Source organism: Sander vitreus, chromosome 9, assembly GCF_031162955.1.
Source record: "Sander vitreus isolate 19-12246 chromosome 9, sanVit1, whole genome shotgun sequence".
Taxonomy (NCBI): Eukaryota; Metazoa; Chordata; class Actinopteri; order Perciformes; family Percidae; genus Sander; species Sander vitreus.
Window position 1 is genome coordinate 27,371,972 of NC_135863.1, and position 24,312 is coordinate 27,396,283.

The 24,312-nt window shown below is 42.0% G+C and overlaps 1 protein-coding gene across 3 annotated transcripts in view; it reads right to left on the reverse strand.

Annotated features, from left to right (window-relative positions):
• Nucleotides 1-351: 351 nt before the first annotated feature.
• The window catches only part of tbl1xr1a (TBL1X/Y related 1a), a 58,071-nt gene continuing 34,110 nt past the window's right edge, over nucleotides 352-24,312 (reverse strand). For all 3 annotated transcript variants that reach the window (XM_078259500.1, XM_078259498.1, XM_078259499.1), the window contains 14 exons: nucleotides 15,170-15,271; nucleotides 12,201-12,346; nucleotides 11,551-11,776; nucleotides 11,048-11,180; nucleotides 7,485-7,626; nucleotides 5,576-5,639; nucleotides 5,089-5,186; nucleotides 4,884-4,944; nucleotides 4,677-4,798; nucleotides 3,421-3,495; nucleotides 1,980-2,107; nucleotides 1,662-1,827; nucleotides 1,059-1,160; nucleotides 352-697 (listed from right to left, as the gene is read on the reverse strand). In XM_078259500.1, the coding sequence (XP_078115626.1) occupies nucleotides 671-697; nucleotides 1,059-1,160; nucleotides 1,662-1,827; nucleotides 1,980-2,107; nucleotides 3,421-3,495; nucleotides 4,677-4,798; nucleotides 4,884-4,944; nucleotides 5,089-5,186; nucleotides 5,576-5,639; nucleotides 7,485-7,626; nucleotides 11,048-11,180; nucleotides 11,551-11,776; nucleotides 12,201-12,346; nucleotides 15,170-15,227 (1,548 nt within the window). In that variant the 5' untranslated portion in view covers nucleotides 15,228-15,271 and the 3' untranslated portion in view covers nucleotides 352-670. The remainder of the gene's footprint in view (nucleotides 698-1,058; nucleotides 1,161-1,661; nucleotides 1,828-1,979; nucleotides 2,108-3,420; nucleotides 3,496-4,676; nucleotides 4,799-4,883; nucleotides 4,945-5,088; nucleotides 5,187-5,575; nucleotides 5,640-7,484; nucleotides 7,627-11,047; nucleotides 11,181-11,550; nucleotides 11,777-12,200; nucleotides 12,347-15,169; nucleotides 15,272-24,312) is intronic.

Below are 24,312 nucleotides of genomic sequence, written 5' to 3' on the forward strand. Positions count from 1 at the left end.
GAGGTCACCGTTTTCCAGAACTGTTTTGGGTGTGGATGTCTCAGTGTGTTTGTCTGCATGTACTTCTCCAAATATTAAAACTCTTGACCTGACCAGCCCGTCCCCTCTCCCAAAGATAAAAAATATAAAAACACTAGAGATCCGAAATTAAAAAAACAAAACAAAAAAAAAACTAAGTGCCATCCTATTTTATGGTGGAGAAGTTGATATGTCTGCACAATGAGATCCAACTAGTAACAAAGATCAACACTTTTTTCATTGTTTTTCATTTTGATGACAATGAGCATGGTTTAAAGATCAAAAAAAGCAAAATAGCTTCCAAATTTTGGTACATATACGGATCTGTAACTCTTGTCTATCAGTTTTTACTTTTTTTCCACTGCGTCCCTTCTGCATCTCTGTAAGAGTCTGTACAGATAGAGAGGGGCGCTTCCATCCGCCCGTTGATCCATCCGTCTGTCTGTCTGTCCATCTGTTCATCCCTGTGTCTGGACCTGCTGTGTCGGGTGGGTGCGTGCTTGCTTGCTTCCTGTTCCTGTTTCCTGCTTCCTGTCTGTCGGTCGGCGGGGCCAATAGTCGTAAGCGCGAGCAGTACGCAGGGCAGGCTGGGACAGTCATTTGGCTATGTACACATTCATGGTCGGTCCATGGCTTCCAACAAACAGCAGCACTATTTCCGAAGGTCTAGTACACACACCTGGGACAGAAGAGGACAGAGATCAATCTGTAGGACTGAAAAACTGTCCCAAAAAAAGAAGAAGCTAGAAACGCCCATCCAAACAGTACAATTTCAATTCAATTTCCATTTTATTTATGGTGTCAAATCACAACAATAGTTATCTCAGGACACTTTACAGATAGAGTAGGTCTAGACCACACTCTATAATTTACAAAGATGCAACAATTCCAGCAATTCCCCCAAGAGCAAGCATTTGGTGTGACAGTGGCGAAGAAAACCTTCCTTCAAACGTACAGAAACCTCCGACAGACCCTTGACTCTTGGTGGGCGGCCATCTGCCACAATAAAGACAATAGAAGTCAGTCCGGTGTATACTTACAGATCCGTCTGATGCGCTGGCTCCCACTTTGTCCCCTGCTGCATTCCAGCAAACCTCAAAGATTCCCCCCGTCCCTCTGTAACTGTGGACTAAAGCGCCCGTCTGCAGCATGAGAGACAGAAGAGCAGATTGAAGGGACAGAAAATAGGTAGGCTTTAGGCTGTTTTTACAGAAACAAATGGAAATTCCTTTTGAATCCCTTTATGCTGTATTATGACCAATAACTCAACCCAATGGTGTGCATAAAATAATAATTTTAGTCGTGCAACAGAAAACTCAGATTGGACAGATAGTCTAGCTAGCTGTCTGGATTTACCCTGCAGAGATCTGAGGAGCAGTTAACCATAGTCCTCAGAAATCCACCGGAGTTTAAACTTCCAATGCAAAGAAAGCGGAAGGTCATGGACGTCCGGTCGAAATGAGGGACAACCCGGCAGAATATCCGGCGACACCGGAACAATCCCAGGAAATTTAACGTCGTGGATATAGACTAGCTGCCGACTGACCAAAAAGATTTCCATCTCCATGGCAATTAAAGGGAACTGACACTGTTTTTAAGCTGCACACGTCACAAACACACAGTCCCTCCCATTCTCTTCCTACCTGTGTATTCCAGATGTGCACGCATTTGTCAAAGGAGCCACTGGCCAGATGTCGCCCGTCGGGGCTAAAGGCCACGCTGTAGACTGGCTCCTGGTGTTTAGTCAGCGTATGGATACAGATGCCTCTCTCCACGTCCCAAAGGCGAACTGTGGAGTCAAACGATGCACTGTGGGAGGGCGAGACGCGGACAAACGGGGTTAGAGAGCTTCATTGTTGTGTGTACAGCAAGCTAAAAGGGCCGGAGGGTACTTCTTTCTTTCTCGGCTAACTAACTAGCAAACTGTTGCTGTGTTGTTTGTAACCCACACAGACACTCACCTGGCTAGCATGAGGTTAGCGCTGGGGTTGTTGGTTCCAGGGCCGGTGGGACTCCATTTGATGGTGTAGATTTCTTTACTGTGGGCCTGCAGGTCATGGACACACAAGTCCTGCTTCATACTCCAGATCTGAACAAAACACAAAAGCACAGATCAACAACTTTATGAAATCACAGGTGTGTCGAAATGCAGTCCACAGCTAGGCCTGTATCAATTTTTACATAAATGTCTAATTGTCAATTTGTTTTAAATCATCGCAGTTTCTTTGTTTAACCGCAATTAATTGCTAACATTAGCTTTCCTTTATTGTGTTATATATCTTTTTTGTGCATGTTATAGGTTTACAAAGTGAAAAAGCCCAAAGTCCACCCCAAAGGGAATTACCATCGCCAACAGAAAACACTGCTCCAAACAGCTCTATTGTAGTCCAGCCTTTACTTCTCTGACAAACGTGCGTCACTTTGTAACACACGTTAAAATACTCGCCTAGCTGCTGGCGTGGCACGCCCTCATATTCTGCCTCTGACTGGCTAGTAGACCTTACCTAGGTAGTGCGCATGTACGACTCCCAACAAAGATGGTACAGAAGTGAGATGTCTCACTCTGTAGCTAAAACAGAGAGCTCAACACACAGGGGGAAAGAGGAGCTGCAGCAATGTGCAGTACAACAAAAATATTGTGAATTAAACCACATAAACGTATTCTGGTACAACCTCTAAATACAATTATTAACCTTAAAATAAGCATAATACGAGCACTTTAAGGCATATTTTGTTTACATATGCCAAATGTAAGTGATTAATGGTCGGACTATATATTTTTTATTATTGTTTCAATTGTTAGTTGTTGGCACTTGACCCTATTTACGTTCACTGCAACAAAAATGACAAGGGGGGGGGGGGATATAGTTAGAAAAAATGTTTTATGATAATAAATAGGCGTTGTTTACGCCATAGGCTGTGTATTTGCGTTATTGCATTATTATTATGGGTCACATGACAAAGATATAACCAAAAGATGTATCCTGGAATTCATAGACATTAATAAATCTTTTTAAGTTAAAGACTGTTTACTATACTGTTAATCGCAATTATTTCTGAGACAATCAATTGTACAGCAACATTTTGGAACTGTTGCAGTTTATCTTCAGCACACACAGCAAATACCAGGGAAACTTGATAATGGAAATGTCCTGCCTCCTACCTAAGACGATTCAAGCAACACAGAAGGCTGCCCAAAAGAAAAATGCTTGGCTTCTTAAAAGAGCAGCACACATCTTAGGATAGCATCTTTCGTTAAAGCACACGAAGAGCAGGGGAAACAAATAAGGTAAACATTTATTGTAACATGAACACATCATTCCTTTCTTCATGGCTCACAGGTAGCAGTGATAGTTACGTTAATAAGACAAGATGTCCACTACCACCAGGTTTAGCGCTCACCTTCAGCGTCATGTCGTCTGAGCAGGAGGCTAGCAGGTTCCCTGTGGGATCCCACTTGATTGCATTTACTTCATTCTGGGAGGGAGAGAAGAGATCGTGTTTGTGATGTATACACAGCATGTCGTGTGTGTCGATGTGGCGGACGATATTACTTGCAATAAACAAGCAGGTATTTCAATGTACTCCGTTCTGTGCTCAACAAATTGCTTGTTGAATTTAAAACAAATAAAAGGAAATCATTGATAATATTTGTATTGAAGACATTAAACTGAATATGAAAGGAACCACTAAAAAAAGAATGACAGTTACGTTTTAAAGGGCAGTTTCTACCGATGTTTTCTTTCAACTAACAAAGAAATCTCGGAGTGTCTGTCGCGATATGTTGCAGCCTTTCGCGCTATGTATATTGCGGCAGTTGATATTGCAATGACAATAAAATAAAAAAACGACATATTGTGCAGCCCTGTTGTCCAGCCATTCTCCAATGATACCATTTGAAAGGAAGGCGTTGCTAAATGCAAAGAAAGGGGATTATGTCAATCCTAGGTCTAATTGAATGCTAACAAATACCATCATCCAAACCAGTTACGACCAAATATTCACATAAACAGTGACAGCAACACTTTTTTAATCTCCTTTGGGTGCTCCGAACACAGTAGAAGGCACACATCAGTATTACTGACACAGATGTGTAACTAACAAACAAAAACCACTTACTGTGTAGCCTAGAAATCTAGACGCACCCTGGCGGCAGCAAATGTAATTTGCAGCCAGGGGGTCTAGCAACTCTCCGTTGGCTTGCGAGATGGAAAAGCCAAACTCTGGCCGGGCCAATCGCATTGTGTATAGAGTCGGTGGGCGGGCTTAACATAATGACGGCAGAGTTACGACGGTTCCGCGTGAATTCCCTGCTACTTGAAAACAAAGAAGATGGCTGCTGCTGCTGGCGAACAGCGGTCTTTCGAAACGGCTTGGAAGACTCGGAGTTAAGCTTTTTTTTGAGAAAAGAACAAAGAACGGCACTGAAGTCATTCTTAAAAAAGGAAGATGTGTTCGGAGTTTAATCTATCAAGTTAAGTCTATCAACTAGCTCCTCTACCTTCTTCGTTGCTCTGGTTGGTTGTAGCTCTATCCTATTGTGTGCAGAGGGAATTTGAAAGACAACCGTTTATCCCGCCCCTGGGATTGAGCCCTGCCAAATGGTGAGTTCCCAGACCCAACATCTGGATGTGGGTCTGGCTTGTCAGGCTACTTACTGTGTGTCCCTGGAATGTTTTAATGGGTCGGTCCTGTCCCAGTTTACAGACGTGGATGCACATGTCCGTACTACAGGAGGCGAACGTATTGTTGCTCTGCCAGTCCACGTCTAGTGCTGGAGCTGTGGGGGATGGAATGATGGACGTCAGCGAGATCAAAAGCTAAGCTGGAAAATACTAAGAGACAAGAAGAGATGCGTTTTGTACCTGAATGGAAGGGAAACTGTTGTTTGGCTTCTCCTGTATGGGCATCCCATATGATTGTTGTCTGGCAGGACAACATGTACATGTACAGTTAGAGCTAACAACGGCTACACAGCACATTTGTTTGATCCACTTATTAAAACAGTTAGCACGATAGTGAAATCGTGCTAGAAGTTATTTCATATTTTGAAAACAGAGCCTGGTTTACCTTGTCTACTCCTGCACTGAGGATAAAATTGCCTTTTTTATTCCACTTAAGGGCAAAGATGGGACCTTTGTGTTGGCCAAGTGTACTGGCCAGGTTCCCTGTGGAGCAAAAGGGGAAAAAAATCGATAAGTATGATTTGTGGCAAAAATAACAACAAGCCACTAAGGGTCTGAATGACACCAAATGGGTCAACACCTGAATGGCAATATGCAAACCTGCCTCTAGGTGGCAGCATTGTTCAAGGATGAACTAAACCATGTGGCATACAGGCTGTAGTACAAGATAAGCAAACCAAATCACCACAGCACAATCACTATTAGAGTTTCCACAGCAACACTTGTATTCATTCTCTTATACTTGCTAATATATAAATATATGTACATCAATACACTTGTATCTTGTTTTAGAACTCTTGATTTGAAATTGCAGGGTTTCCTGAGATCAAATAGTACAATGTACGTGTTTAATAAATGCAAAGTCATCTCACCGTCCTTCGTCCATATTCTGGCAAAGCCGTCATAGGAGCCCGTTGCTAGCAGCGTGCCCTCGCTCTGCCAGAGAGAGAGAAGTAGTAAGAGTGGCTTATACAGTGTGCGTGCCGGATAGATAAGCATGGCAAAGCCTTAACGTTGTTTGTTGCAGTTGCAGAATTTGCCTTGCAGAGTCCAGGCTAGAGGTCAACCGATATGGGTTTTCTCTGGCCGATGCCGATCTTTAGAAATCAGGGTCAGCCGACGGCCGATGAATGCTGCCGATTTATTTTGGCCGATATGTGCTTGTTTTTAAACCTCTATTTGAAAGATAAAATGTAACACTAATATACACAGAATTTCTCAACAAAAACATGTATTGAACACTTCACCAGTCTACACTTGTATACTTCAATTAAAAATGTATAATGTAAAAACATACTGTATATTGTATAAATAATGTATGAAAAATATATTAAATAAACAAAACCGGTAAGAAGAAAATAAACTTTGTCAAATAAACTTTTCAATGAAAAAATAAAGTTTAGTGCACTTAGCAGCATTTATTAAACTTCTGAGAATACAAATCTGCAAGCTTCACAGAAGGTGACATATTATTATTAATCTCAACACTATTTCCTCCTAACTCCTGTTGAATCACATCAGACTAGGGCTCTCTAAAGTCAGTTCTTGGTCACCTTGTTTGTTAGATCATTGATCATTTGTTGAAGTGTTGTATCTGTGTTTTGGGGATCCTACTGTTACATGTCCTGTAGCACTCATTAGGATCTTATCTGAGCAGATTTCTGTCATTCAAACAACTCTGAGTTGGAATTTAAAACTCGTCCAGCCAATTTAATAAAATTAAGGGTTTTATTCGTGCTTGAGTCCATAGATGTAGTTAATGGATACAGGCACGGAGAACTGAAGGCTCTGTTAGCAACGATTAGCTCCGTTAGCGGTTAGCTCCAGTTAGCTCCGTTATAGGAGTGGATGAGACCGCCACAGACAGGGGTAACAACCAGACTGATAAATGACATTCGGGGAGCTTCCACAGCGGTGTGGCCGCGGTGTTTTGTACGGTTTTATTAGTACAGTTAATCCCAAGGCAAGAACACCAGCAACATGCTACTGCTAACGGTAGCGTCTGAGCCTGAAGTGACTTCGCAAGACTTCACGAGGGGAGGGGCTGCAGGCAGCTGGTCTGGGTGCGCTGTAAAAAATGTTGCCTATTCATGTTTTTAACACTAGGCTGCCCGCAGATGCGCCTGCCTATTAATCGGCTTGATATACTGGGATATTGGCCGATGCCGATTATGTAAAAAAAAAAATCGGTCGACCTCTAGTCCAGGCTGAATGAACGTGTGCTGCGATTCAGCGGGGATTAGAAGAGAGGCCTGTGTTATTCATCGGCAGGGACACTTTCCAGGATTTCTTTTTTGGCTCTGCCCTTGGCTCAGTTTTACAATCCACTGGCTGAACTAAAGGAAAATCCCACTCTTCAACTGTTAGACATAGTACTCTGGAAGCTCCTCGGGGATGCGGCATTTGTTGCAATTTGCCTTTCTTCTGTACACAGGACTGTATATACATAATATATACATACTATATATATATAGTATATATATATATACATACATACATACACACACACTGTACATTAAGTGAAGAGCATGTTTTGTTGTTGTGTTTGCTTTCTATGCATGTACAGTATGTTAAGTGTTCACATTTTATAAAACAAGCATTAGCAAAAAAAAAAAAAAAAAGTGAGTGTAGTAGAAGTGAAGTAGCGTAATTGATTTACATGACAAATATTTCTTCCATTCCTACAACTTTGACCTGCTCCCATATTTTGAACAAATGTGCCCATGCAGGGAGACTCGCATGTAACATGATGGGTGAGTGTGCGTGTGTTAGCAGGCTTACATTCCAGTCTAGCGAGGTGACGTCTTTGTTGCTGGGGACGTCCTGCCCTCCCTCTCGTATGCAGTGTCTCAGGACCAGCTGTGTCGAGCTGCTTGTACTGTTTTCACTCAGGTTCCAGATGCGAGCCGTCGAATCCCCAGACCTAAAACAGACGGACACGTTTCAACATGAAGCATGTTTCCACAGACAACACGTTCCCGCTTTAACATTGTTTGTCAGACAATTTCTAACTGGATTTCATCAAAAACATCTTAAGTTAATAATTCTTTTATTTCTGGCTAAAAAAACTAAATGGATCTCGCTGAAGTGGTCCGCTCCGCAGGTCCCTACAGTCGGCATGTGGTTATCACAGATATCGACTCTTCTCCCTCTGGAGAAACTGAGTTATGACCTTGATCATAATTCAGACAAATTCAGGAGACTTTGGAGACGGTTGCATTCCTTTCTGCTGCGACGTTGCTTTGTATTTCCTGTACAGTCCTAGTTTGTAATCATATTTAATATATTTTTCTATCATTCTTCCAATTTAATTTGTGTTCATTGCAGCATCAGTTGTTGTTTGGGGTGGGGTTTTTCTGTTGTATGTGTATATATTAGAGTCCGGATCGGGCCGAATTTTTCTGTCCGAGCCCGGCCCGCGTCCGACAGAGCCGTGACCGAACCTGGCCCGAGCCCGACAGGCATTAAGAAATGTGTGTCCGAGCCCGACCTGAGCCCGACACAGTTAAAATCTATTTTTTTTCCTCATACTAATAACACATGTACGTTTGTTTGTGTGGAAAGCTTTAATTAAGCAACTGTAGGAAGGCATTCGGAAATGTCAACAGATGAGCGCATCAGCGCACACGGGGCACGTTAATAAGCTGTTTAATTTAAAATGTTCAATCTGTTAACCTTTCCTGATTGCTTCGTTTCCAACCGTGATCAGAAAACCAGGGGAGACTCGTTACCTCCAGGGCCGACGTTATACAACGTTAGGGTTATATCCCGTTTCTGGCGAGCAAATAAATGAACTTGGCTTTCAGTCTGGGGTTTATCTCGGAAACCGCACACACTGTTGGCTACAAAACTTAAACTTATTCCACCAACTCTGCTCCGGTCGCATCTACATGTCTGCTTCCTCTTTCTCCATCTCTCTTCTGCCCACTTTACACACGCACTGAGCTCTCTTAAAGGAGCCGCAGCACCATTTTACAACAAATGCCTTATTGCGTTGATGTGAACGAGCCAGACCCGAACCCGGACATCATTTCTAAATATCTGTATATATATATGTATATACTTTTTCTGTTGCTGATGTTGATGTGTCTGTTGCATTCAAAAATCAATACAAAAAAAGAAATAAGTTGTAGCAGTGAGGTATTCTGCATTATTACTCCCACATTACACATTTAAAAACCTTACATCCACGCGTTCCTTGAATAAAGCTGACTTACCATTTCAATGCAGAATTGTTTTTCGCAAAATCACGAAATGTGCAAAACCTAATTTTTCTAACTTCTCCTGGGGTTTTCGCCTGATCTGCCTGAAACTTTGCATATATCATCTTCAGATGGCCCTGACAAAAAGCTATCAAAAGAATTTTGCTCTGTTCAAAAATTCGCAAATTACGAACAAAGCTCGGACCAAAGATGAACGTTAGCTTCTCCAAAGTAAATGCTATCAATGTTTGCCATGCCACTCTGAGGCTCTGGACCAAATTTGGCAAAGATTGGCCATTTGGGGGCTCTACAAACATGAAAAGTCTTCATCTCATGAAGGGCTCGTGCAAGTTTTACGTAACTTGGAGGGTACGATCTAGGGCCACTCCTGAGGCCAGGCCCACGATGGTATACTGATTGGTCGAAATGGGCGTGGCCTGTCACACACAAAGGAAATGCATTGATGCTTTTAGAATAGATGCAAATGGAAAGTTTGCTTTTACAATTTACTACAGACCTCACGTGTTGCTATAATTCCTGACATTTGCCTCGCCGCCTTCGCACTTTGGGTTAAAATTTCGGGGAGGCTTGGACCCCGTCATAACTGCTTGCAGTTCTAGTATTTCAATTTCAATTTGCTTGCCATCATTAATTAAGACAACTGGAATGCGTAAAACACAATATGATCATAATATCACAATACGATGTCACTGAAAGACGTCGCTGGAAAATGATTTGGGTAATGAGCTGTAGTATGCACAAGAGATAAAGGGGCACCCCCGTGGCTTAGGTTTAAGCTTAATTTATGGTTCCCGCGGTGTTCTGGGCGCGAGGTGCACGCGCGCCATAAAATGACGTCACCATGGCTTTCGTTTCCAGCCCGAAAGCTCCGCAAGCTGTCGCGGCGCGTGGTCGTGCACCTCTGAATTTTTGTAACCACGCTGCACTTTCCATTCAACACGGTTGGCTGGGAAGAGCAGGTCCGTCTCTACAAACATCTGTATGGTTCTTCATGTACAGACCACAGGGAGTCAAACAGCCTTAAATATGTGGTCAGAGAGAGACACCACACTGGGAAAAGAAGAAACATTTTGCTAGAAAGTGTGGAAAAACATGAGAGATTGTTTTGTCAAAGCTAAAAAAACGGCTTCATGGAAAGAGTGTTCTTAACAGTGTTACAGGCAAACAGTAGTTTAGATTTGGAGATAAACAACAGTCACGTTAATGATTAGAGTGTTTAACATGTATTTGTTTACTTCCGCTCTCTTCTTCTCTACTACTACTTGCTTTTTCACAGATTATTTTGTCTGTACGCCCTCTGGTGTTTTGGAGAATACTGCAACGAACAATGTGTTAAGCATAAACATCTCCGTATATGCTCGTAGCGCGCACACTATCTACGGCGGCCCGCTCGATTATACCCGACGCTTTAAGAGGCAGGGCTTGAACCATAACGTTTTTCGAGTCGGGCTGGGGACCTTCGTTTCATCTCTCTACCTTGTTTCCTATCATCTCTCTACTTGCGCTGTCTAATAAAGGCATACAATGTCAAAAAATGTGCATGGAACTAGCATTTAAGTAGAGTTGACTTTTTTGATCCATATAGAGCAGGGATTCTCAAAATACGGACCAAACTGCAAGTCAATCCAGACCATACACATCATGTTATGAGTACAATACATTGATGTGTGTAAAGTGTTATATTTTCTATTTTGAAAGGCGTTTTCTACTTATCAATAAATTGTAATGTTGAATACACACAGAGAAAAAACAAAAGAAATGTCCAAAAGGTAGACAAAAAAAGCTTAAAAGGGTGTAAAAAAACGTTGAAAAAAAAAAAAATAAATAAATAAAATGCGGGAAAATAAACATTGCAAGAAAGTGCCAGTACCAAATTCCATGTAACGATACCCAAATCGGTCCAAAAGCTGAGCAGGAAAACAGAGCTCTTGACTTGAATGTTGCTTATAGGTTAATAGTTAGTTGATTAGTTAACTTGTTATGGCCAATCGTTCCGGACCTCTGACCTAGAATAAAAATCTTAACCTAACCCTGCGGACCTTTGAGTGATACGTTTGAGAACCTCTGATATAGAGGGAGAGACCAGTGTCAGAGTATGCTAGGAAAGGGAAGGTGACCAACCCCGACGCCAGCAGATCGCTGACTGGGTTCCAGGCGCAGATGAAGACCTCGGACTCGTGGCCCCGCAAGACCATGGCCTTGTTCTGAGGGATCTCCACATCTCCGTCCACCTCCATCAGGTCTGCGTGGTTGTCTAAGCACAGAGTTGGATGAGTGACACACAGCGAGGCAGGAGGTTAGCTAGCCAGGAATGTCTAGAAAATACATTGTCTACAACCTTTCTGTAAGGTCTTTGCAATTCTTTACCACTATTAGTGTGAGTGAACTACCCTCACAGTGTTCACTAACAGCCAAATATGGATGTAAAGTGTTCATACCAAAAATGTTTGACCAAAACATCTTAATTAAATGTTCACTTATGAATTCCACTTTTTCGGGTTTTACTATTATTCCAAAGGTCAAATAATATTTCTTCCTTAATGAAAATATTGCTCAAATATCTTTGCCATTGCAGGTAGCATCATCATTGCACGTCCTTTTCTACTGGTGAACGTATTACTCACTAGCTAAGGCATGGGCTCCGTTCTCCTCCCCGTTGGCAGTATTCTCTCCGTTCTTGGCGTTGCCGGCGATGCTGCCCCCCGTGGCCGATGTTGGTGCTGAAGCGGCAGCCTGCTGCTGGGCCATTTTGTCCCGGTAGGCCTGCTGCCTAGTCTGAACAACGTCGGGCATCACGGCATCAATCAGGGACAGAGACTCTATGGGCCGCCCGTCAAATAATGTGCCGTCCTATAGAGTGGGAGAAATGACCAGTTTAGAGAAGAGAAGAGAAGAGGAGAGGTTTCAGGTTTCAAAAGTCCTTCTATTGGACCATTTTCAGCCAAGAATCACAATCACAAAAATCCTAATAGAAAATCCTAAATAAAATAAAAAACACACACAAAAAAACAGTCAAACAAAAAAACAAAAAACTGTGCTTTCTTAATCAAAAACCACCAACTCGCCATCCTCCTCCCACAGAGCATAACACCCCCCGAAGGCAACTACATCATATCTGTTTCAGATCAAAAGCAGAAAATGCAGAAGAACCACATTATGTTCTTCTTTACAGGTGAAATAAATGTCAGACTGACGTGATGTGCATCGTGTATGATTCAACTTATGTTTTTGTATAAAACAAAATCGCAATACGAGAGGAGATGAGAGGACCCACCTCATTGATGCTGACTTCAGCCTCGACATACTGCAGGCCCTTCTGGATGATGCTGATGAGGGCAGCAGGGGGAACCAGAGCGCCATTGATGTTGGACTGGCTGATGTGACTCTCTATGCCAAATGTAAATGCTGAGTGGGAGAACCCTGGAGAAGAAAAGAGCGGGAGGAAGAGGGCAGGGGAGGAGAAGATATTTTCAACGTTGGAAGGCAATGACATGCTGTATATTAGGGGTCGACCGATTATCGGCACTGGGCAATTCTGAAAGTAGGCTATTAAGTTTTGTGTGGGAGTTTGTAACATTCCAAAATCTTAATTTTACTGTTAATGCATATTGGTTCTAAATATCGGCTTTCGGTTTCATTAACTACTAATAATCGGTCGATCCCTGCTGTGTACCACAGTAAATCATGACATATTTAAGAACTACATTTTGTGTTTTCTCCACTGCCATATCGTGTTACTTGCACGCCACTGCTGCTATTCTTTTCACATTGTTGAGCATTTCTCATACGTGTTTGTTTTGGAGGTTACAAAACAGATTGCTTGTATTGCAACCTGTATTGCATTTTCCAGTCCTCTCTGCTTTAGCACACCTGAACCAACTGATGCTCAAGCCCTGGGCCAGCACGTGAGTTGCATTGGGTGCGCCAGGCGTGTTCAAAACGTAAAACAACGCGATGAGCATACTTCCATTGTTGTGTGGCGGATTTATTTTCCACTGCGATAACAGCTGCCTCCAGTTAGATGGGCTACAGAGAAAGCACTCGCGCATTATGGATTCACAGGGTATGGAAAGTTAACATTTATAACACAGGCATAGTACTCAAGCGACAGTCTTATTCACTAACTAGCTAGCTATTTGGCACTCAATTAGTGTGATGAACATTATTTTGTGTGTGCTTATCATTGCGCATTAGTAAACAACCAGTTCCGACTCAGCACTACAACAGAATGACTGGCAGGTGATTCGCTGTCATTGGTAATATTATCATCACCACCACCCCAAAATTGATCCATCCCGTGCGTCGGCTCGCCTAGATGCTCTCCACATTGTGTTACGACCATACCGCTGCGCCTAAAGCTGGATTTATGGTTCGCCGTAGCCTACGTAAGTGGCCTGAAGTTTATACTTGTGGGTTGGTGTGTGCGTCAATCTCTTTAAGACAATATCAGGGCTGGCGCGCGTGTGTGTGTGTAGGGTTGTGCCGATGTCATCACTATGTCACCACGCCCCCCACCCTGTCAGATACACACTAATCCTAGTTGCGGCCGATGGACAGGAAATTGACAAGTGCGTCGGTATTAAACTAGCAAAGACACTTGCGTCGGGCTTTGCGCTGTGCTGCGCAGGATGCAAGATGGGCCCCTTAAGTGGAAGCTACTTTTTTCCCCCTCTACCTGCTCTACTCGCTCTACCTGCTAGTAACGTTGGACATAGCGGTCTTGAGCAACAGAGAAAACAGAGCGCTATCACACTTTCCTTTCTCCCCTCATTGGAATTGCAAGTTTGTCGACACTACTGTGTGCGTGCATCAATAAGTAAGTCTGATGTCCTGTGGGTACGGACGATGTTATGCAGGATTTATGAATGTACGTCAGCAACAGTAGGCTAATTCACAAGGGTGCTATTTTATGTGTGAGCTAATATTGCGCATCTGTTCATGTGCGCTGCAAGAGTTATGTTTCCGTTTACTGAATGCGTTATTCAGTGCAAACATAACCGAGACTGTAGTTTAATCTCAGTAATGATGGTATATTAGGTTATTACAGTCGCTCTGTTGAAGGCAAACGTCCCACTGTACCGTCGTTACGCAGATCACGGACATCTGATTGACTTTAATGCACCGTAGTTAAGTGAAAATAGGTCAAGTTGTAAAAAACTGCCCCTACCAGCCCCACCGACGACGATATCATCGTCCATCGCCATGTTTTACTGTGAGCATCGTCAACTGCTACTTTAGGGGACATCGCCCAACCCTATGTGTGTGTGTGTGTGTGTGTGTGTGTGTGTGTGTGTGTGTGTGTGTGTGTGTGTGTGTGTGTGTGCGCGCATGGGGAGTGTGTGGTAGAGAGAGTGAGAGAGTGACGGCAAGAAACAAAGTGTCTCCCCCTGTGCTTTCTGACCACGGTGGGAAATCTGTAGCAGGAAAAGTTAACCCTCTCCTTGATTTCATGTTGTTTATGGAGAAGGAGAACCAGGAAATGAGTCGGGGAAAATGCGGCGCTACCAAGCCACGACCAAGCGACGTGATGGCCGCGATGTGTAGTGTCATTGTTTGAGAGGTGCACGCCAGGCTACGGCGTAGGGTCCGTGTCAATTTAACGCAGAACCATAAATCAAGCTTTATAATGGCAGGGAAAACCCAGCACAGACTGCCTTGACTCATCCGTCACTCGGAACAACTGCAGCTGAAGTGAAGAGATTGTCAGCAGTGTTTTTGATATCCTGCAGTGCTGCCTGTTATGGGCGTACCATCAAAACATCGCGATAACGATATTACTTGCGATAAATAAACAAATATTAAAGTGTAGTCAGTTCTGCTGCTTTCAGTATTCTGCTAAAATACAACAAACTGCTTGTTGAATTTAAAACAAATGAAAGGAAATGATTTCCAACTTTCTTTTATTGAACAAATTGAACATTGAATTGAATATAAACGGCGCCACTAAAAAAAGAGTGACAGTTACATTTTAAAGTGCCAGATATTTCCTTTAAACACAAAAAATCTCTGAGTATCTTTCGTGATATGTCGCAGCCTTTTGCGATGTGTTTATTGCGCCAGTTGATATCGCGATGACGATAAAAAAAAACGATATATTGTACAGCCCTACTAGAGCGTTTGATAGTTTACAATAGATTGGTAGGAAAACACACCCCTAAACAAAGTTGATTACCAATATGTTCTGAAATTTTAAGATTTGAAGAAAATTGTCTTGATAAATATAATAGGATCTTGAGAGGATACCTGACTCCTGTAGGTATCTGTAGACCAGGAAGTTGACCTCATCACTGCTAATGCTCATCTTTACTCCTGTTACACCATGAGGTCAGCACGCACACACCTAGCCTGGAAAACACAGAGAGAGAGAGACATCATCAGTGAAGGGAAACAACACCGCTCAATGTACATGATATATGCAATACATGTGACTGCCATTTAATATAGTAGGGGTGGGAGAAAAAAAATTGAAAATCGTATGTGTCGCGATATTTTTGCAAAAATTCCCCTCAGAATCGACATCTTTTTATTTTGTTTTTAAGATGATTCACCTAAATCTTTTCTGTTATACGGTACCGCCGACGGCGACTACATCACATCTGTGGGGCAATTGGTTTTGCAGCAAGGTATCCAATACATGAAAAACAACATAGTCATACAACAAAGAAGGAGATGGGGGGGGTGAGCTGAATACCAGTGGGCTAGACGATCAGCAATAGTCACTGGTGACTGACTGACATCTCCAGTGTACAAAGCACAGCATCAATAACATCTATAAAAAAAATAAAAAAAAAAGCAGAATGACAAAAAAGCTACAAATGCCTGCAATAAAGTGCAAAGTGACCAGGCATGTTGAATACATGACCAACATCTCTTCCATCATAACACAAATTGTCCACATCAGCTGCATAGATATCATTATCCTAATCATCATCATCACCACCATCATCATCATTATCATCATCATCATCATCATCATCATCCACATCATCCACATCAACACAAAACCACATCATATCGCTTACTAAACTACACACTTTGCCAAGTGAGCTGGGAGTTACTACCTCCTAGGGGGAGGAGGAATCGAATCAGGACAAAAGCATATCGTCCCAGCCCTACATGTGACTGCCATATAATAAAGACTATTTGAATATGGACGCATGGCTCGGCATCAGGAAAGAGGCCTCAATTTAGGCCTTTTTCCTTATTTACTGCATTTAAAGCAATTTATAGTGAAAATGTCCAATAGAAAACGCAGATTTCAGGTGGCAGGTGACAATTAAAACTACAAAAATTGACCGGAATGTATTGCAGAAAGACTCTCAGACATTCAGCATTGCTTTCGAATATGCACACTATCCCTACACTTCTGATCAGGCATAAATCTCACCATTGTCTACACAAATGTTAACGTCACCACCTCCGATAAAAGTGTAGCTCAGAGTCGTTTTCCCAAGCTTTTCAGTGGGAAGCAGATGCAGCGACACAGAGATCCAGGTCAGAGGAAAGACGACACACTGCAGTCCAAACTTTTTTGAAGTCAAAATAACTGGAGGCAATTTTAAATGATCAGAAAAGTGGTAGGTACATACCCCACCATCCCTACCATAAATTACACACATGGGTTGGGAGAGGGGAGGGTGTCAACCTACTGTTGCGCCGCATTGGTAGCTGCGTGATATGCCCGAGGAGGAGGCGACTAACACAGTTTAACAGCCCAAAGAGCTGGACGACAACAACTAGTGCATTGCCAAAACGTTATTCTGTTCCTCATGTGCAAGTAGTCAACATTAATAGTAGTCAAAATTACAATATATAAGGTTTTCGATTTTTTTCCCCACCCCTAATTTCTTTGTGAACGAAGCACTTGCTAGGTGTCTGCTGGTATGCAATACATCTGTTTCTCAGGAGGGGCAGTACTTCAGCCAATTTTTTCTTCAGCTAGTTTTCACTAATAGTGTCTCACTCTTCTCCCTAAGCTGCTTCTCCACCTGACCACTTATACTGTGAATCACCTAATGCCCTAATTTAAGTACCAATCCACTACAAACTGTCAACAGAAAAATACAAGGGGGAAAGGTCACCAGGATTGCAACACCTCCTGCGGTATGACTTCTTCAGTTTGTGCATCCATGAACATGTCCGGGGATCGTGATTCAACATTGCTTTTGTCCGTGGTTTCATGAACCAAAAAGGTTGGAAACCACAACTTCAGAAACTCCCTGAGAGCCAGAGAACCTATCACAAGTAAGGACCAGCTCAAAGCCCATTTCCCCTAAGAATAATGAGCCATGTAATGCCTGGAGCTCAGCGTCTGAAGCATTTAATGGCATTTAGGCGGGTGAAACACTACTGTGAGCTCTAGTTTACGTTTCATTTCCCAGGATGTTAGATTTATGTGGTATGGAACACCAAAACATTTAGCATGACTTGTGGCCTTAACATTTACGTTAACAATAACACGTTTGTCAATCATGTTAGTTGCTCCTCAAACTGTAGATATCATCTTATATACTTTCCACAGGTAATTAGATTATTCTTTAACGATAACATGAGGTAAAAACTGGTCACCGCAACAGCAAACACAATACACATGGCATTGTATAAAGTAGAAGATGGCCAGTGTGTCTACTCCTGTGATCACTGACAAGTTTTGCTAATCCTGCATAATCAAACTACAACAACAGACTTTCCACTAGAGCCAGTTGCATCACCCTCACAAGAGAATAAGGCTGCCACGGCTGATCTGTTTGGGTATGTGTCCGTGACCCAGGAGACTGGCAACAACTCTGTGGCCAAGACAACAGAAGAAGAGGTGAAGTTGTTCTCTGGCATGTTGGCTCAGCGACACTTATGCCTGGACGCTCTGTCTCTAGTGAGAGAGGATTGCATTTTCCATAGAGACAACAGTTTCTGAGGGTCCGATATACAGCAAGCAGAACAAATAATACAAAGTACCTCAGATGAGGAGGTCAACTCAGAAGTAGGGCTGTCAACAAACAAACAAATTTGGTTATATATTCAAATTTCAGAGAGAGAAAAAAAACATTCTAATATGAAAACCAATATATGATTGTGACGAAAATAAATAAATAACGACACTACCGTGGCTATCTGCCACGGGTGTCCTCGCCTGGGCCTGGGCCGCTGCACTGCATGACGGGAGTCACACAGAAATGTAATGTTAGCAGAACCAGGAGGAATAATTCAACAACCGTCATGTACGACTGCACAATTATTCACAATTTTATCGAAATTGCAATATGGACAAGTGCAATATCCAGATCGCAGGGGGGAACACAATATTTGTTAAGGCAAAATGTGTGTCCAACCATTCTGAATTAAGAATTGCGGTTCTGCAGAGACGTTGCAGCCTACAAATCCTATCCTACAGACTAAAGAAAAAAACTTTGATTGGTACAGATCCTTGCAAAAATCACACTATAATGATTTTAAAAAAGATATATATATATATATATATATATATATATATATATATATATATATATATATATATTTTTTTTAATATCAATATCTAAATAAATGGGAATAAGGATACAAAAATGATCATTCCCTCCAATATCGTGAATCATATCGCAATATCGGTCAAAATAAATCGCAATTAGATATTTTCCTCACATCATGCAGCCCTGCCGTCATGGCAGAGAACTCGGCCTCAGAAGCAGAGAGAGATTCACACTCCAAACAACCTGAAAAGCCCCATTTGGAAGTATTTCAGAAAACTGTGGAACCTCGGAATAAAGTTGTGTGTAAGCTATGTAAGTTAGTTTGCATAGCACTCCACAACTAGCAACCTGACGGGCCGGCTACATTGCACACGTAACGTATGCGGAGCGGATGCTCCAACACTACGCAGCCACTATATTCAGTGAAACTGGCCACACCGGGCGTGAGAGCTGCGCGTAGTGGTGCGTATGCACCGCAGCGATCTGCTCTACAAGCGTAAAAATAGGAGTCTAATATTTATATTTTTACGCGAGATGTGTGCGGCCCATTTACAAAGAAATTAATCATAAAGTGTCTATATTTCTTTAAATTACCGATATAAAGGAAATGACTTAATGACTGTCAGTGAGTATATGCACCCAAATGAGCATGGCCTGGAGTACGGAACTCAGCCTACACAGACTCAGCTCGACTCGTATTTTACACAGCCATCCACAAGCTCGTTTTCTGCAGCACGACAAGAGGCTTGCAGGAAGAGGCTTGCAATTTTCCTATGCAAGAAATGAGGCCAATCAGTGTAGTTGACGGGACGGGCTTTAGGGATTTCTGTAAGGAATTGGAGCTAAGGTACTGTATCCCTTGAAGTGGAACAATCACCAACAGCACCTCAGACACAATAAAGGAATTACTCAAAGACCTCTATATGTGAGAGCACCCCATATAACAATGAACTAAGAGCACCCAGTCATGGACAAAATAGAACACTATTCACACATAAACATTACACACAGCATATGCCACAATGGGGTTGGTGTGCCACCGTTGAAAATACCTCAGCAGGGCAAAAACAGTCCTAGAAGTTGTTTAGTGCACGTTTATTAAAAAGTAATAATAATAATATCACAAAATCACATAAACAACCAGAGTTGAATCCAAATTGAATCAAAAACCATGCGAATAGCTATGTGTTGCATTGTGCAGGTGTTTAGATTTTTTTGCTCAGTGTAAACGCCACTTCAACTCTTAATACACTACATTGCCTTAATGCCGCACCTGGCTTAAAGTCAATGTTCAACATCCTCACATTTGACCACATTCATGACAAGTCACGCCAGAGATAGTGTTTCTTGCAGACTTCGCTCTGAAGCAACATTTCCATAGAAACTCTCCACTGAAACTGATACTGTACAAATGACATGACTGGCGCTTACCCACTGCTAGTACCAGCTCTACTCGGATCGGCAGCGGTGCCCCATCCTCCATTTTCCATTGCAGACTTAGTACCGCCTCATGCTTGAGGCGAGCGTGGCTGGTCGTCATAGCGACGCCGCAGGAAACTGCCGTGATCTAACGCGCCACACACATAGAACGACGAAGGTGTGTTGTTTTTGATTCTCGGCATGTGGCTGTTGCCACAGCCAGAAGACAAATTTTGTATCAAAAGAAGCTGGAGGCAGCAAAAAAGAAAAGAAAAAAACGCCGCTGGCTAAACTACTTAAAAATGGCGGGTTTGTTAAGGACACCCGTCTGTCGCTAGCAACGATGACGCAGCGATTAGTGACGATTCTCTCCGACCAATCAGTAGTCTGCAGGTTTTCACGTCACCTTTTGGTATCGCCTCAGCTCACTTGGAACCTCAACGGAGGTGATACTAAAAAAAAGTACCTGTTGGCAGGTACCACGGACTTTTTTTCATAATGGAAAACCAAAAAAGGCGAGTAGAGTCGAGGTGAGTCGAGCAGGTACCATGTAAAACGCCACATTACAGCTGAGTTGGCAACTGTTTGAGGCAGGGTGAAGCAGAATTCACAGCATTACCACTAAAACCTGATCAAAACACTGTAGTATTTCCTCTTACTATTACTGTAAGTGGGAAAAATCAGCAAAGAAAAACACATAGCGAGTCATTTTGGACGTATGGAAGAAATTACATTTTACATAATTACAGTTTTCATATTATATATATATATATATACATACACATACATACACATACTATATGTATAGTAATTCCTGTACTGGCTGCAAAATACCTTCACATAAAAAAATATTGTTATAAAAAGACAAATCAAGCAGGCAATCTCATTCTCCCTGACAGACACACACCCTCTCTCACTCTATGTATGTATGTATGTATGTATGTATGTATGTATGTATTAGAGCTGTCAGTCTTCCTCTATAATACCATTTGAATTTCATTTATTTTTTTAATTTTTCAAATAATATTTGAATATTAAATGCTCTAATGCAGCCTGTTATAAATATGTACTACACTACTCAGGCTTATGCATTGTCAATGCCACTATAGGCATGTGGTTGCTGTTACACGTTCTGTCCACTAGAGGAACTTCCAACATCAGCCTGGCCTTGAAGGGGATCTACGTCATGGCGCATTGCATTTCTGGCACGCCGCTCTCGGTTTACATTATTTTCCACCATAAATCAGCAGAGAACTATGTAATAAAATATTATTTAACAAGTGTAGTGAAGCGGCTCTGTTGTAAAGGCTAACGTTGCTTGGTTAGCACAATAACATAATGTTAGAAAGCACAGCCGAAACAATTTGTCATTAACTAAGTAACAATAGTGTTAGCCACGATGCTAACGGCTTTGATAACTAAGCCAAACGGTGCTGCCACTACTTTTTTAGTGATTTATAAGCAACCTGTTTCTTGCACGTTACTGAGAATACAGCTGTTAGAAGGTAATATAAGAAGTCAAAGCTAACTCCGACAGCTGTAGAGCAGCTAACATTAACTTTAGCTGTCTCCATGAAGCTCCCAGCTAAAAAGTATGTATCTATCTATCTAACTACCTACCTACCTATTTATTTTGGTTGCCAGTTAACCAGCTTGAATGTGGACAAGATCAATACACTGTAGTACAATGTGCCTGCAGCTTATTACAGACATAAATCACCCAACAAATGTACAATTGTGTCCTGTAATTTAGACCAACCACATCCACACTACACTCCCATGCAACTTTCAGGCCCATTAATGTAAATCAATGATGTGTTTACACAGCCTGTGTTGCTAAAGCAGCAGCTTCAGTCCTCCATGCGTGTAGACAAGATGCCTTCAGGCACAGTACTGAGTGTAGCAATATGCATTGTAATCTTGAACTCTACACATAGTGGGTTCAAATATCTTGTCTTCTTAAACCAGGCAAACAAATCGAGTGAGATCATTTCTGCCTGTTTCCACTGTGTTGACTTCTGCCTTGCCCAGTCATACTCCTCAAACACAGGAAACTGCATGAAGTAATTAACTCATGACAGAATTTGTTCGTTTAAAAAAAAAAAAAAACATAATTCATGGAGGATGAATCTAACACAGATTATAACATTACTCTAAATATTAATCTAAACATTAGTCAAGACACATTTCTATAACAATACATTTCATGTGCTATAGTGGGTTGAGAGTATAGGCTGTATAAGATCATGCAAGAGTGTATTTAAATCGAACACAACAGCCGCTTTAATCAATACACCTAAAACAAGATGGGAGGCTGAGTATAAAGTCAAGTCGTATGCTGTTGTGTTTTGGTTGAAATGAAAACCTGCAGACTGTTGAGTCACAGATCACTAAGACCCTCTGCGCAAATCCCAGCTGACAGCAGCAGTGCCCGGGGAGGACCACCGGTTTGTAAACAGAACGTTCCCTTCACCGCCATCCCGCTGCAGTGGCGCTGTGGAGCCACCATACACAGCCAGGATCCTCTGTGTTGACAGTGTGGGAGAACAGAGGGGGGATGGGAGAGGAGGGAGGGAGTCTCTGCATATTTCTCTCTCTCTCTCTCTCTCTCTCTCTCTCTCTCTCTCTCTCTCTCTCTCTCGACTGCTGCCAGTGGCAAACTGGACTGTACAGTAAATCTTAAATCAAGTCACAGCTCAACCAGAGAGGAAGGGAGAGAGAGAGAGACCCACGAGGACTATCGATTAACACCAAAAGAAAATAAGGACAGGACAATTTCAGTGTTAGATTTGTGAAAGGCTTAGGTGCACAAATTTGGTGGGTGTTTAGGCGTCCTCCGTCAACAAAATGTTACGTTTTTCAATTTAAAAAAAAAATGATGCAATTGCACATACATTTTGACCATTATTATCACCATTTGTGTCTAACACGTTGGAAAAGCTAGAGCAGATCAGAAATACATAACACTCAAAAAGCTTAAAGACAAACCTTGCTAAAGAAGTCCACTGGGGGACAAAACTACAATCTGTCGATCTGAGAAGTCATTTAGTTACATTCATTCAGCTTGGGTGTTGACGGTTAGGGGTGCGGGTGCTGCACCCGAGCCTTACAATGGTAGGGAAAACCCTGCAATTTAATACTTGCAGCAAACAACCTGTTCCCTAATTGTGATTGGTACTGAGAAAGCAATACTGAATTCATATTGATGAGAGCGGGGGAGGTTCTGTCCCTCACAATATGAAATCAAGATCACTAAGTAAATCATATTTGCCCTGGGTTATCAACTAGCATACCTAATTCATTAACCCCAAACGCTGGCTAATGAAAAATTCAATCAAAGGCTTTAGCTCACTCAAAGAAGTGTGGTAAAATTATAACACCTTATCAATAATGCGCTACTTGCTGTCACAACACATTTGGCTTTATATCAATCAATTATTCTTCTTAGCAACAGATGTGATAGCATGCACGACTGATGTATTTGCAGACATTAGGGTAGTGGATGAGGGGCGATTGTTTTTACTGCCGTGTGCATGCATCACATACAGTACGCCAACTATAGGCTTATAGGAAAACACAATCACTGCTCCTACTACCTACCTAATTGCATTTGTCTGCTGAGCCTTTTTTTAAAATACAAACACAACAAATACATTGTGCAATGACCATGCATGTAGTGACACTGTACAACACACCCTGCTATTTTCTTTCTAGAAAAATGGATTACAGGCCTGGGCTTTTAAAAGCTTATGCTCCCTACAAGGGCTGAAACGATTCAATAACTAAAAATCATCAATGCACTTGATTTAATCCATACAACTATGTACAGCCCACTGTGTTTTCACATGGATGATTATTACTGTCACACAATGAGCTTACAGGCTGTGTACTGGCCAGTCCCGCCAGGAGTTCGCGATCGCAAACAATTCACGCAAATTCAACCAATCTCTCAAATTCAGTGTGAAGTAGCGATGGTCCGATACCATTTTTTGCTTCCCGATACCGATTCCAATACCTGAACTTGCGTATCGGCCGATACCGAGTACCGATCCGATACCAGTGTGTCATGTATTTTATTATGTTTTAACAACTGTATACTACTATCCCTGTATGGATGTGATATGATTTCTATCTTTGTTGTCGGTCTGGCTCAGGTTAAACTCTTTGTGAAACATGAACAAACACAAACGATGAATGCCCCAGTCAGTTATAACGGAAAAAGAACATAAATAAACTACTTTAAAGTAGATTTTCTTTCGGGCTTTATTACGTGGTATCGGATTGGTGTATAAACTCCAGTACTTCCCGATACCGATACCAGCGTTTTAGGCAGTATCGGAGCCGATAGTGAAGTTGCCAAATTCACGTACAGCTTGTAGTTTAACAATTCCAAATGTTGCTGCACAATACATTTTCGCAGAAATAATTGCAATTAACAATATAATTGTCTCTTTCAGTCAAAAAAATAAATATTTATTTATTTATTACTTTTTTTTAAACACA